We start from the raw sequence: 15,097 nt of genomic DNA, 5'->3' as shown, positions 1-15,097 counted from the left end.
CTAGATGCAGCATCAGAGGGGAGAGGGGGACATATTGGAGAGATGGTATAAAGGTAGAAATCACATGCTTTGACAGCTGATTGGATATGGGAGTTGACAGAGATTGGAGTCAGGACAACACAGTTTTTACAAAGTGCTAATTTAAGGTTTGCAAGGCACTTGACATTATCTCACTTGATCTTTGGCTATCCCATTTTACAGATGAGGAAACTGAGGTTGAGAAAAATCCTCACTCTGTTATTAATATCCTCATTTTACAGTGGAAGAAAATGAGGCAGGCAGTTAAATGACTTGCCCAGGGTCATACAGCTAGTGAGTATCTGAGGCTGGATTTGAACTTGGGCCTTCCTAACTCCAAGTCCAACACTCTAGCCATGGTGCCACCTAGCTCCATGATATGCTTCGGGGAGCATATGAAATAATGGATGACAAATCCCTTTCAGAAATAGTTAATGGCCAGCAGAAGACTTGGGTCCTAGTTCTGGCTCTGCTACTAACCTACTGTGTGAGAAGAGGCCATATGGTATAGTGGAAGGAATACTGGATTTGGAATCAGAGGAAGCTGGTGGATAGAGCACCAGGCTGGGAGTCAGAGAGCCCTGAGTTAAAAATCCAGTCTGAGACCACTTGTGTGACCTTGGGTGAGTCACTTCACCTCTATCTGTCTCAGCTTCCTCAGCTCTAAAATGGGGATAATAATAAACCCTCTCTCCCAGGCTTATTGTGAGAATCAAATGGCATAGTATTCTTGTTTCATTTTGGTTTTGGAGGCAACTGGGGTTAAGTGACATGCCCAGGGTCACATAGCTAGTATCTGAGGCTGGATTTGAACTCAGGTCCTCCTGACTCTAGGGCAGTGCTCTCTCTCTCTTTCTCTCTGTACATATATATATATATATATATATATATATATATATATATATATATATATATTTGGGGCAGGGCAATAAGGGTTAAGTGACTTGCCCAGGGTCACACAGCTAATAAATGTCAAGTATCTGAGGAGGCCAGATTTGAAAACTCAGGTCCTCCTGAATCCAGGGCTGGTGCTTTATCTACTGCACCACCTAGCTGCCCCCTATAACATAATATTTTAAAAGTGATTAACACAGTGCCTGGCACATAGGTGCTTAATAAATACTAGTTCCCTTTCTTCCTTCTTATCCCCATACTCTCCCCCCAACCCTTTCCTCCAACTCTACCCTTGAAACTTACTTCCTGGGTGATCCTGGGCAAGCCCCTTTGTCCCTCTGTAACTCATTTCCTTCATCTGTAAAACGAGGGGACTGGATTCAATGACCTTTAATGCCTTTAGTTCTTATTCAGTTGTTCTTCATGACCCCATTTGGGGGATTCTTGATGGAGATACAGGAGGGGTTTGCCCCTTCTCCAGCTCATTTGACAGATGAGGAAACTGAGGCAAGCAGGGTGAAGTGACTTGCCCAGGGTCACACAGCTAGTAAGTGTCTGAGGCTGGATTTGAACTTGGGAAGATGAGTCTCCCTGATTCAGGGCCCTGTGTGCTCTGTGCACTATGGCGCCACCTAGCTGTCCCTACCAGTTCTACATTTATGATCCTATGGCCTTGGACAAGGGCACTGTCCTTTTTGCACCTCAGTTTCCTCACTTCTGAAAAGAGTAGGCTGGCCCAGATCATCTCTTTCAGCTCTAACATTTGGCGATTCTTTATGACTCGGGTCGCTAGGCTGATTATCCAGAGATCCAGATCACAGAAATTCCTTGCTTCCTACTTATAAAAGGACCAAAAGTCTAGGGCTTCCTCTATCCAGGACATCTTTTGGACCTTGCTCTGCCCAGAGCTGGACAATTCATGCCAGGTGGTGCCTCAGTTAAGGAAAAGGAACCTGCCTATATAGAGTGTGTACTATGTGCCAGGCCTTGAGTCAGAGAGACTCCTCTTTCTGAGTTCAAATCCTGCCTCAGACACTTCCTAGTTGTGTGACCTTGGGCAAGTCACTTAACCCTCTTTGCTTCAGTTTCTCCATCTGTAAAATGAGCTGGAGAAGGAAATAGCAAACCACTCTAGTACCTTTGCCAAGAAAACCCCAAAAGGGTCACAGAGAGTTGGACTTGACTGAAAAATGACTAAGCAACTAAAATGTGCCAGGTACTGTGCTAAGTGCTTTAAATGTATTACTTCATTTGATCCTCACAGCTGTTGTTAATATCCTCATTTTGCAGTTGAGGAAAATGAGGCAGGCAGAGGTTAAATGACTTGCCCAGCCAGTAAGGATTTGAGTTCAAATCTGAGCTCTGGTCTTCCAGAGTCTAAGCCCAGGGCTCTATCCATTGTGCTACCTTTAAGAAGCTGTGAGAGAGACTTGTTTTGGCCTGAGTATAAGCTGGGGCCTTTCCCGTATAAGGTGAATGGGACAATACTTTGGCCATGGAAGCACCAGTTGGGGCATTTGCACATTGCCTTTGTCCACAGCAGTCACAAAGCTTTCAAAGCAGTATAGAGGTGGAAGTTCTGGGTTTAAATCTTTTTATGATATTTTTCATCTGTCTATCCTCATATTTAATAGATACTTTTTTTTTGGTGAGGCAATTGGGGTTAAGTGATTTGCCCAGGGTCACACAGCTAGTAAGTATTAAGTGTCTGAGGCCGGATTTGAACTCAGGTCCTCCTGACTCCAGGGCCAGTGCTCTATCCACTGCACCACCTAGCTGCCCCTTAATACTTTTTTTTTTTTTTTTTGGTGAGGCAACTGGGGTTAAGTGATTTGCTCAGGATCACACAGCTAGTGTCAAGTGTCTGAGACTGGATTTGAACTCAGGTCCTCCTGAATCCAGGGCTGGTGCTCTATCCACTGCGCCACCTAGCTGTCCCCCCCCTTAATAGATACTTAATGCAAATTTGTCCCACTGAACTGAATTTTCTGAGCCTCAGTTTGATCATATGTAAAAATAATAACATTTCCCCTATGTCCTCCCTGACAGGGCTTCTGTGAAGCTCAACTGAGATTACATTAATAAAGTACTTTGTAGGCAGCTAGGTGTCACAGTGGATGGTGCTGGATCTGGAGTCAGAAAGACCAGAGTTCAAATGTGACCTCAGACATTTACCAGCAAGTCACTTAATCTCTGTCTGCCTCAGGTTCCTATCTGTAAAATGGGAAAAATGATAGCACTTGCTCCCAGGGATGTTGTGAGGATCAAAGAAGACAATCTTTATAAAGCACTTTAAGGCAAACCTTTAAGCACTATATAAATGTTAGCTGCTATTATTATTATTATTAAGTACAAAGTGCTCTATAGATATAAGCTATTACTGTGATTTAGAAGTGCTCCCCCCACTTCATTTTTCTACTCCCCCAGACTCCTCCACCCCGGGACTATCTCACCAGATGTGTCTAGGTGGAGAAGGACCAGGCTTGCTAAAAGCACCCAGTGGGTGGTTTCCACCAAAACAGGCCAGTAAAACTAGTCCCTGGAGGAAGTACAGGTGGGAGAAATTGGCAAGATATACTCATGGGGATGTGGTAGTCATGGGCCATGCCAATGCCCTGAGGCAGTTGGGGGGACTGTATAAAGCTTCCCAAGGTCTGGGAGCTGAACAATCTGCTCTCTGATTCTTCCCCACTCATCCTACCTGCCTCTTTGGGTAAGTTAGGGCCTTTTGGCTCTCTCAAGACCAACCTTTGTTGATCTTTCTATTTTTCTGAAATTCAGGGAAACTGGGGATCCCTTTAAGTTTCTTGACTATTCTGGAAAAGAGTGGCTTACTAGCTAATGATTCAATTCCGATTACCATTTGCTTCACTACTCTCCTGTTTGGAGGAGGGGGAAATGAGGTTAAGGATACTGCACTAGAGCTAGGCAAGGATACTGCCGGGTCCCACACTTCATCCAGACAGAACCAGAGAACACGGGAGCTGAAAGGGACTTTAGAGTCCATGTAGCTTGATGCACACCCTTGCTGTGTCTTCCTGGACACATCACTTCCTTTGTGGGGACCTTAGTCTCCTCATCTGTAAAGTGAGGAATTAGATTGAATGATCTCTACAATATCTTCTGGCTTGTGAGTCTAAAGATGGGGCAGAAAGGGTTTAGAACTCAGATGTGCTGACTTGCAGGACGGTGCTCTTTCCAGTACATCCCGGTACTCCCTTGAAATGTGCTCTGGCTTCTCAAAGCACCTTTAAATCCATGATCTCATTTGCTATTCACAGCTCCTCTAAGAAGTAAGCATGGAAGATGTCATTATCTCCATCGGACATATGGGGAAATTTAGGCTCAAAGGTACTGGGTTCTCCCTCACTCTTCAAGAAGAAGCTTTTTGTCCTTGATGGGCAACTTATACAGGGGGTGTAGCTAGGTGGTGTAGTGGATAGAGCACTGGCCCTAGAGCTAGGAGGACCTGAGGGCTGAGTTCAAATCCAGCCTCAGACACTTGACACTAGTTGTGTGACCCTGGGCAAGTCACATAACTCTGATTGCCTTAACACAAAACAAAAACCTTATACAGGGGAATTTTTGCTTAGGTTGGATGAGATCGTCTCTGAAATCTCTTCCCATCTTGAGGTCCTATCACAGGTTGTCTGCTTAAGGTCACAGAATGAGTCAGGAGCAGGGGCAAGACTAGACCAAAGGGCTCCTAACTCCTTGTCTAGTGATATTTCCATTATTTCTCTCTTGTTGTTCAGTTGTGTTCAACTCTCCTTTGACCCCATTGGAGGTTTTCTTGGCAGAGATACTGGCATGGTTTGTCATTTCCTCCTCCAGCTCATTTTACATATGAGGAAGCTGAGGCAGACAGGGTTAAGTGACTTGCCCAGGGTCACACAGCCAGTAAAGAGTCTGAGACCAGGGGGGCAGCTAGGTGGCGCAGTGGATAGAGCATCAGCCCTGGATTCAGGAGTACCTGAGTTCAAATCCGGCCTCAGACACTTAACACTTACTAGCTGTGTGACCCTGGGCAAGTCACTTAACCCCAATTGCCTCACTAAAAAAAAAAAAAAAAAGAGTCTGAGACCAGATTTGAACTCAGGATGTTGAGTCTTCCTAACTCCAGGGCTGGTGTTCTGTGTACTGTTTCTCCCTCCCCCAAACCCCAGGAGGTCAAAGTTTTAGGCCCCTAATAATAATAGTTAGCATTCCCATAGTGCTTTAAGATTTACAAAGCACTTTAAATACATTGTCTAATTTCATTTTAACAACAACCATGTGAGATAGGTGCTATGATAATACCAATTTACAGATCAGGAAAATCTGCTGGAAAGAGCAACTTGCTCAGGGTCAGACAGCTAATAAGTGTCTGAGGCAGGATTTGAACCTAGGTCTTTCTTTGGACTCTAAGTCCAATGCTATATACACTGTGCCACCTAGTGACTTAAGGTGACTAATCACCTGGCTGGTAAGATGAGGGAAGACCAGAATCTCAGAATTGGAATGTCCAGACCTTAGAGTCCATCCATCTTAACCTTTGTGTGAACAGGAATTCTTTCAACAATACTCCTGGTGATACCTCTGCTTGATGGCTCCCAGTCATAGGGAACTGACCACCTTTTAAGGTGGCCACATTGGGAAGAGGGGTAGAAAAGGGTCTGGGATTAGACCTCACGGCTAGGGCAACCATCAGCCTATTCACTGTCCAACAAGTATTTATTGAACATGATAGAGTGGAAATCATGCTGAGCTTGGAGTCAGATCCACTTTTTGGTCCTGGCTCTTCTGCCTACTACCTGTGTAGCTCAACTCTGTGAACCTCATCTGCAACATGAGGTCCCACCGGGACTGTGCCTAGCCATTCAGTCATTTCAGTCATATATGACTCCTTGTGACTCCATTTGGCATTTTCTCAGCAGAGATGCTGGAGGGGTTTGCCATTTCCTCCTCCAGCTCATTTTACATATGAGGAAACTGAGGCAGACAGGGTTAAGTGATTTGCCCAGGGTCACACAGCTAGTAAGTATCTGAGGCTGGATTTGAACTCAGGAAGTTGAGTCTTCCTGACTCTAAGCCCGGCACCCTATCTACTGTGCCACCTAGCTTCCTTTAATAATAATAATAATAATAATAATAATAATAATAATAATAATAATAATAATCTAACATTTATATAGTGCTTTACACATATTATCTCATTTGATTTTTGTAACAGCCCTGGGAGATAGGTGCTATTATTGTCCCAATTATAAACATCAGGAAACTGAGGTTAAGAGATGTTAAATGATTTGCTCAGGATCAAATAGCTGGTAAGTATCAGAGATTGGATTTGAACTCAGGCCTTCCTATCTATCCTCTTCCGCATCTAGCACTCTGTACCATCTACCTGTCCAAATCAATCAGTCTATGACCCTGGTCTGTGTTCGGTTCTGTACTAGGTACTGCATGTAGAAATGTGTAGGAAGTGACAGGTTATAGCTGAAAAAATGATTACAGGGGAATCCAAAGACCTGGGTTAGGCTCTGGTTCTGCCACTGACTGTGACCTCAGGCAAGCCATATTTTTGCTCTGTGCTCCAGTGTCCTCATCTCTAAAATGAGGGGTAGTTGGCTGGGCTCATTCTTTTAGGACCAAGACAGTGTGACTCTGTCTTTCCAGCGGGTTCTGGGGTAGTGGCTGATGTGGCCTGTATTTTCTCTCTTTTAAGCTCACCTCATTGGAGAACAATGTCATCCCAGCAGCAGCAATGCCCCTCCCAGCAGCCTCAGCAGCAGCAGGTGAAACAGCCCTGCCAGCCACCCCCTGTCAAGTGCCAGGAGCCGTGTGCTCCCAAGACAAAGGATCCCTGTGCTCCTCAAACCAAGGACCCATGCCCACCCAAGGGCACAGCTGTACCATCCCAGCAGAAGTGCCCACCTGCCCAGCAGAAGTGCCCACCTGCCCAGCATCCCAAGCAGAAGTAAAGGCCACTGGGACTTGTGCCTAGCCATGCCCTCTCTCTGTGGGAACCATCGATGCATAGAGACCCTCCCATTCCCTGCACTAGGAGGCCAGTAGCTCCAACAGGTTTCCCTACTTTAGCCCAGTCCCTGCCTAGGCCCCAGGTGGGGCAGTTAATCTGCTTACTCCATGTTCTCTAAGACTGTGAGCCCTGACTTGGGAGAAGAGAGCTGACTCAGCCTTACTCTCACCATCTTTTCCTTCCCCTCTTTGGCTCACAGTCACAACCCAGGCTCTACTCAGCCCCTGGGGCCAGCCCAGCTGGGGAAGCATGGGGTTAGTCTCGTATTCTATTGCCCCATGGGGAGATGGAAGATCTAATGTACAACTGCTCCCAAGGGCTCCCTCTTGCTAATCTAACCCTCAGTATCCTCCCTTCTCTGACCTTCTCCTCCCAATAAAGCTGATGTTACATGTTGCCACCTGTCCCCTGGTCTGTTCCTCACCTTATACTCTGTGCACTATTCTTGTGTGAATCCTGGGGGAGAGAAAGAGTGAGTGTGTTGGAGGTGGAGGGAATGCCGCAGGGAGTGTTGATGGAGAAGGGTGGGGAAGGCTATGTGTTGAGAGTGGGGAGGGTATGTGTGTTGGGGAGGACCTCCAGAGGGAGAGCTAGGGTTCAGGAGTTTGGAAGCTTCTTGTGGGGGAGATATGTGTGTGGTGAGGGCTGAGGAGGACCCTAATGGGGAGATGGGGCCAGGGACCTCTATGAGTTTGTGAATTGGGAGATAGGGAAGGTCATACATTGCAACTACTTGGGTTGAAAAATGGGGCTAGAACGAATGCTGTTGCAGGGAGTGGGGAGGGTCAGACTAGTGTTTCCTGTAGGCAGGGCTTGTCCTGGACCTTTTTAAAAATTAAAATTAATTTTTTTTAGAAGATCTGTGTGGTAAAAGGAACACCAGTGAATTAAACTTTTTCTACCAATGCATATTAACCCCCCAGCCCCCTTCCAGCAATTTATAATTTTAGAGATTTGCCTAGGTGCTATGAAGGTTAATGATTTGTCCAGGGTCAGCACAGCTCACCCCAGGTCTTCTTGACTCCAAGGCAGAACTGTATCCATTCCACCAAATAAGTATGATGGAAAAGAGCATAAAAATGCAAAAATGACTCAAAATCATTCACCAAGAAACCTTCAAATGAATGCAAACAAAGATGAGCGACCAAAAAGTTTGGAAACAAAGACACCCACTTTGGGTCACTTTGGATGCACCCCTCCCCAGAGAATCAGGAAGGAGCTCTCTTCAGACTGTGACCTTAGAACCCTAGCCTTGTTCCTCATTGCTCTCCCAGGCTCCTTCTTTGTTAGAAGATGACAGAATGTCACATCCACAGTCAGTCTTGTAGTGTGTAAAATTACTTTAGTGTGGAGGACCTCTTGGTTTACCAATTATATTTAGAAGGTAAATTACAGGTATCCAGTTTAGTTAGTCTGGTTTGACAGAGAGAGCTTAATGCAAATTTTGTGCTTACCAGATAGAGTCCGGGTATTAGAATCAGGAAGAGCTGAGTTCAAGTTCTGCTTATAAAGCATATTAGATGCATGATGAGGGAGAAATCACTTGACTTTTCAGTGTTTTGTGAGACTTTAAGTTGCAGAAAATTATCTTTGCATTGGTGGAGGGAGTTTGCATGCTGGGAGTTCCCTGCATGGAGTAAATCTCATATTTGAACTCATGACTGTTTTTTGCTTTTCTCTGTATTTCCAGCACTTAATACAGTGTCTGGCACATAATAAGTGCTTAATAAATTTTGGATGACTGGCTGACTGTTTATTATGGCCACGTGAGGCCAAAATCAGATACTGTTTATAGGATGAAACAAAATGACAGAAGAGAAAAACAGTTTGGGGAATAAGAAAATGAATGGAAAACAAAGGGATGGTGCCGCCTTCTTTTAGTTAAATCACAGCTTACAAAACTTGACTACAATGCCACAAGTCTTATTGATTGAAAATTATTTAAAATTTTAAGACTTCTAACTATGTTCATGGATATTTTTACTACACATATATGTAGCACCTTAAATGCAATAAAGCATTTAGGATTTGTTAGGATTCTTAAAATTTAATAGAGTATTATTCACTTTAAGAATACTATTAAGAGGGGGAAGTTAGGTGGTGCAGTGGATAAAGCACCAGCTCTGGATTCAGGAGGACCTGAGTTCAAATCCAGCCTAAGACACTTGACACTTACTAGCTGTGTGACTCTAGGCAAGTCACTTAACTCTCATTGCCCCACAAGAACAAAAACAAAAACAAAAGAAGGCATATGAATGATATGAGATGAAAAAGAGGGGAGAATGGTCTTAATTATTTTTGTAAAATGTATTAATTTTGTTATAACATATATAACATATTACATATATTATTTAATTAATGCATTAGTTCTTTTCTTTTCTTTTTTTTGTTTTGTTTTGCAGGGCAATGAGGGCTAAGTGACTTGCCCAGGGTCACACAGCTAGTAAGTGTCAAATGTCTGAGGCCGGATTTGAACTCAGGTCCTCCTGAATCCAGGGCCGGTGCTTTACCACTGTGCCATCTAGCTGCCCCCAATGCATTAGTTCTTAATTCTTTCTGTTCTCAGGTGAGTGAGGGGAGGGAAAGAACCAGGGGTGATTTGAGGAGAGATGAAGAGGTTTAGAAGAGCATCTGTGGAGAGTGTGATAGTTGATAAGGGAATTGTAAAGAATTGCCCAGCAGCAGTGAGGGCCCAGTTGAGGTTGTATAACATAAGACTGTAGTGAACCTCATCAGGATGGGAACTTGATTTTCTCTACCTTCCTTCAGCAGCACATGTGTAGGCACAAGGATAGAATATTGGAAGGGGGAGGTGGAAGTTGGGTATAGCCAGAAGAAAGGTACCAATATGGCAGCATTGTGAATTAACCCCACAGAGGGTGGAACAGGTAGAACAAGGGTCTTACTCCAAACCGCTGTCAGAGAGAGTAGATACTTCAGGAGATTGGATTCTGCAAGAAATAAGTATTCATATAATACTAACCGCCATTGGTGTTGGAGTGGGGAAGAAGAATTGGTTGGAAATCTGGGAGGGTAAAACTTAGAAATTGTTGAACAGGGTCCATAGGTACAAAGATAGTAAGGCGTGTCACCAAGAGAAAGCAATGAGGGAAAATACAAAGAACAGGAACTGCCTCCCATCTAGGAAGGAAGGAAAGAGACAAGCATTAATTAAGTGTCTACTATGTGCCAGGAACTGTGCTAACCTCTTTGTTAATATTACTCCATTTATAATCACCTTGGGAGGTAGGTACTATTATTATCCTCATTTTACAGTTAAGGAAATTGTTTGAGGGAGGTTAAGTGACTTGCCCAGAGTCACACAGCTATTAAATGTCTGAGGGTGGATTTGAACTCAGGTCTTCATGACTCTAGATCCAGCTGTTTAGAGTTATAAAATACTTTCCATTGCAATCCACTGCCTCTATTGAAAATTAACTTTTTGGGGAATATAATGCAGAGTATCCAAGAAAAGGTAAAAGTAAGAAAGGCATGAAATAAAAATAAAGTTTTTTGTCCTTGAAATAGAAAAATAGATGGGGTCTGTGTTTTGGGGGTGGAGGTGAAGAGGATTAGGCACTGCCCTCTCATCTGAATTGGGAAACAGAAAGGTGAAAGAAACAAACGAGAGAATTCTAATAAAAATAAATTCAAGGAATTAAGATCAGGCAGGGTAACAGAAGAAGACAAGAACTTTACTATTATAACCCTAAATGTATATGGACTAAATTACTTAAAAAGAAAGAAAAAAAATAGAGAAGAGAACAAGAAAACAAAATCCAACATTTTGCTGTATGCAATAAACACATTCAAAACACATAATGAGGGGGCAGCTAGGTGGCACAGTGAATAGAGCACCAGCCCTGGATTCAGGAGGACCTGAGTTCAAATCCGACCTCAGACACTTGACATGTACTAGCTGTGTGACCCTGGGCAAGTCACTTAGCCCCAATCGCTAAATACACACACACACACACACACACACACACACACACAACCAAAAAACCCCATATAATGAACACAAAGGGATAAAACAATATCTTTTATGTTTCAGGAGATTAAAATGTAGAAGTTTCTATTATAATTTTATGATTAGGCAACAAGAAAAATCGATAAAGTTAAGAGAAACAGTGAAACTGTTGTTTGTTGCTGTTTGTTCTTCATGCTTGAAGGAAACCAAGATGACATCACTATGTTGGGGTCAATGGACAGTGTATCTGGCTGTAGCTGATTGTATCTATACATGGTTGGATGGTTCTACCACAGGTCAGGCACAAATAATCCATAAGACCATTTGGGAAGGAGATGTCTCTAAATTTGTGCATCTCATATTTTTTTAAGCTACCAAAGTTTTGCTTTGCTTATAGAAGAGAGCGCCATCTTTGATGCACAGAGTACTATGCTGTGCAGTCCTGTGACAGCATCTCCCATGTCTCACAATCAATACTAAAGTTCTGCAAAGAGACCTTCAGAGTGTCCCTGTACTGCTTCTTTCTGACTTCTGTGTAAGTTCTTGTATAAGTTCAACGTAAAACAGTCTTTTAGGTAAACATGTTTGGCATTTGGCCCATGTGGCCAGCCCATCAGAATTGTGCTCTCTGCAGCAGATTTTGAATGCTTGGCTGTTCATCTTGAGAGAGGACCTCAGTGTCTGGTACCTTATTCTGCCAAGTAATCTTCAAAATTTTCCCAAGACAATTCAAATGGAAGCGGTTCAATTTTCTGGCATGGTGCAGGTAGACTCTCCAGATTTTATAGGTGTATAACAATGAGGTCGGCATAATGGCTCTGTAGACCTTCAATTTGGTAGGCAGCCTAATACCTCTATTCTCCCACACATTCTTTTGGAGCCTCCCATATACTGAGCTAACTCTGGCAATGCATGTGTCAACCTCAACATCTATGGAAAGTATAGTGCCAAGGTAAGTAAACTTATCTATAGCATTCAACATATCTCCATTTGCTTTAATAGATGGTTCCATATATGGATGGTGTGGTGCTGACAGATAGACAACCTCTGTTTTCTTGGTACTAATCATTAGGCCAAAATTAGCACAAGTGACAGAGAATTGATTCATACTTTGTTGCATCTCAGCCTCAGAAGCTGAATTGACTGGACAATTATCTGTGAACAAAAAGTCATACATCAACTCTTCCTCCATTTTAGTCTAAGCTTGTATCCCTTTTCAAGTTAAATAATTTACTCCCAGTGCAGTAGTTGACTTTGGTGCCGTTTTCATCCTTGTTGAAGGCATCTGATAACATCACTGAAAACATCATACTAAAAAGCATGGGAGCAAGCACACAGCCCTGCTCCATTCCATTGGTGAGTGGGAAAGCATGTAACATTATCCAGAATCTGTGCAAGCATGCCATCATGAAATTGGCATACAATACTGATGAACTTCTCAGGGCCTTGGTTAGATCGACAAATGTTTACAGACCCCTGTTCTGCATCTGGAATTTCTCCTGGAGTTGTTGGGCAGTAAACATCATGTCAACCATTCCTTTACTCTTTCTGAAGCCACACTGACTTCATTAATCAGGAAATTTAAAGACTAGCAAAAACAGTCCTACAAGAATATAAGAAGAAATCTTGAAAATTGGAGGAGAAATTGAGAAATTTAAGTATTGCAAAATTATGAAGAACAAGCATATTCTTATCTTCTCAATGGGTGAGGGAAGGGTGTAGGGAAAAGGAGAATATAGAAGTAAAAGTAAAATTAAAAAGAACGAATATATCCTGAAAGAAGAGATATGAGAAGATATGCCCATGCCACCCCTTTGCAGATATGTGAGATCCCAAAGTGGTCTACACTGCACATATTTTCACACTTTTTTGATGTACTGATCGTTTATATTGATTTTATCTTCATATTTTTCATTTTTGTCTTTAAAATACTATTTTTATGTAGTCTCTATATGAAGGAGGGAAGGGAAGGAATATTGAGGGAAATTATGGTAACAAAAAAATAAAGGGCATCAATACAAACTTATCTAAAACAAAAAATATGTATTTCCATCTTCTCTATGTTGGTTATAATCTGTCCTTTGCACCCAACATCGAGCAACACTTCTATCCCTTCTTTCATCATAGTCTTTTCCCCAATATAACTAAAAAATGCCCTCATCATTCTTAGCTTTCCTTGCCAGCACCCTAAAGGGCCCAGAGAATATTCACAGATCAAGGGAAGAGCTACAGGCATTCAGAAGGACTTTCTGTTTCCTGTTCTTCTAAATATCAAGTGTTGCTGCATTGCCCCCACTTTACCCTAGTCCCTGATACGGCCGCTTGGCTTTGCCCATTGGCACTGCTCAGGGCATGGTATTGACTGACTACCTCTCTCAATGACTGGCTCCCTTAGTGACTGAATGATTCTGGCACTAATTTAAACTTCATAAGAACTTTAGGACAAGAGCTCTAGAGCAGGGGTTCTTAATACAGGCTCCATGGACCCCAGATTTCAGGAGTTCATAAACTTGAATGGGGCAAAATACATTGTTATTTCCACTTATCTTTGATTTCCTTTGTACCATTGTTGTACAGTTATTTTCAGTGATGTATGACTCTTTGTGACCCCAGTTGAGGTTTTCTTGGCAAAGATACTGGAGTGGTTTGCCATTTCCTTCTCTATTTCATTTTACAGATGAGGAAACTGAGGCAAATAGGGTTAAGTGACTTGCCCAGGGTCACCCAGCTAGTAAGTGTCTGAGGCTGTATTTGAATTCAGGAAGATGAGTCTTCCTGACTCCAAGCCCAGCACTCTATCCACTATGCCACCTAGCTGCTCATTGATGCCCCCCATCCCATCCAGTTAGAAAAGTCTATTAGGCAATTGGAGATGTAAAACTGAAGGTTAGGCAAGAGGTGTCCATGATTTTTATTTTATGCATTTAAAGACATTTTTCTGAGGCTGGGTCCCTAGGCTTTGAGAGACTGTCAAAGGGGTCCATGACTCAACAAAGGTTAAGGACTCTTGCCCTGGAACTAGAAGCTACCTCAGGTGCCATCTCCTCCAACCTCCAATTTTAACAGATGGAAAAATTGAGGCTGATGAGGTTAAGCTACCTCCCATAAGGCGTGGAATGTAAGCACAGATTTTTTGCTTGACTCTACATCCAGCACTCTTACCACTCCACCACATCTGTTCTCAAGGCTGACTTTAAGGCTTGTTTTTGGAAAAGAAGTGGATTATTTGTTAGCAGAAAAGCTTTGCCTATCAGCTCAGAATATGAATTTGGCCATTGGGCTGCCTCACTGACTGTGTCACTGATTTATTATCTCTCTATCTCATTTGACTGATTGACTTAATGATTTCAGGGAAAATCAAGCCTCTGCAAGCCACTCAGCTCCCTTCTGGGAAGGGTGGAGACCCAGTTTTTGGAAGTGCTCTGTCTACTATCTACCCCAGGTGGGAGTTCATTACTTCCAAAGGCTCTGGCTGTCTTTGGGTCAAGGCACCTGTATCCATTAGCAACAACAGGCAACATCTGCTCCACACACTGACGCTCCCACCTGTAAACCATTCCACTTCACTAGGAATTCCGGGGGGGCCCCAGAACTTTCTATCTGGATTCAGGTGCAGGCAAGTTCACAGGACCACAGTATTTCCCAGTGAGACAGATCTGGGAGTGGACACCTGGGTCCCAGATGCTCGAGTGGTATAATGTTATGGGATGTTTGATATCTATTTTGGAAAGATAGGAAGAGGGGACTGAATGAAGCCTATCTCTGGACCTGCACTTCCTTCCCCAGAGGAAGTTCATTTGCCCAGCCTTGGAAGTACCTCCCTGCCACATCCCCTACATACCTGAAGCAGACACAGCTGCAGAAACAACAAACAAGGAGAGAACTAAACAAATACAGAAAACAATGACCTGTTTATCTTTTCTATCATCTAGGAGTAATAATAATAGCAATTCACATTTCCCTGATGCTTTCTGGTTTACAAGGCATTTCCCTCATGACCATCCTGTGAGGTAGATAGTGTAGGTATGATTATTCCTATTTTACAAATGAGGAAACTGAAGCTCAGAGAGCGTGTGGCTTTTCTAAAGTTATATGACTAGTAATCAATAGGTAGGGTCAGGGCCAGACCCCAGATCCTCTGATTTCTTCCAGCTTCAGGGGTCAGAAAACTGAGGCCATGGGGTCAAATATGTCTT

The 15,097-nt window shown here is 43.1% G+C and overlaps 1 protein-coding gene across 1 annotated transcript; it reads left to right on the top strand.

Moving 5' to 3' along the window:
- The first annotated feature begins 3,595 nt into the window (after positions 1–3,595).
- Positions 3,596–6,872, top strand: SPRR4 (small proline rich protein 4). Its single transcript, XM_043964356.1, has 2 exons — positions 3,596–3,625; positions 6,617–6,872. The coding sequence occupies exon 2, from the start codon at positions 6,636–6,638 to the stop codon at positions 6,870–6,872; it is 237 nt and encodes a 78-aa protein (XP_043820291.1). The 5' UTR covers positions 3,596–3,625; positions 6,617–6,635.
- The last annotated feature ends 8,225 nt before the right edge of the window (positions 6,873–15,097 follow it).

This window comes from Dromiciops gliroides, chromosome 4, assembly GCF_019393635.1.
Source record: "Dromiciops gliroides isolate mDroGli1 chromosome 4, mDroGli1.pri, whole genome shotgun sequence".
Taxonomy (NCBI): Eukaryota; Metazoa; Chordata; class Mammalia; order Microbiotheria; family Microbiotheriidae; genus Dromiciops; species Dromiciops gliroides.
This window is presented reverse-complemented; position numbering and strand designations above follow the sequence as displayed.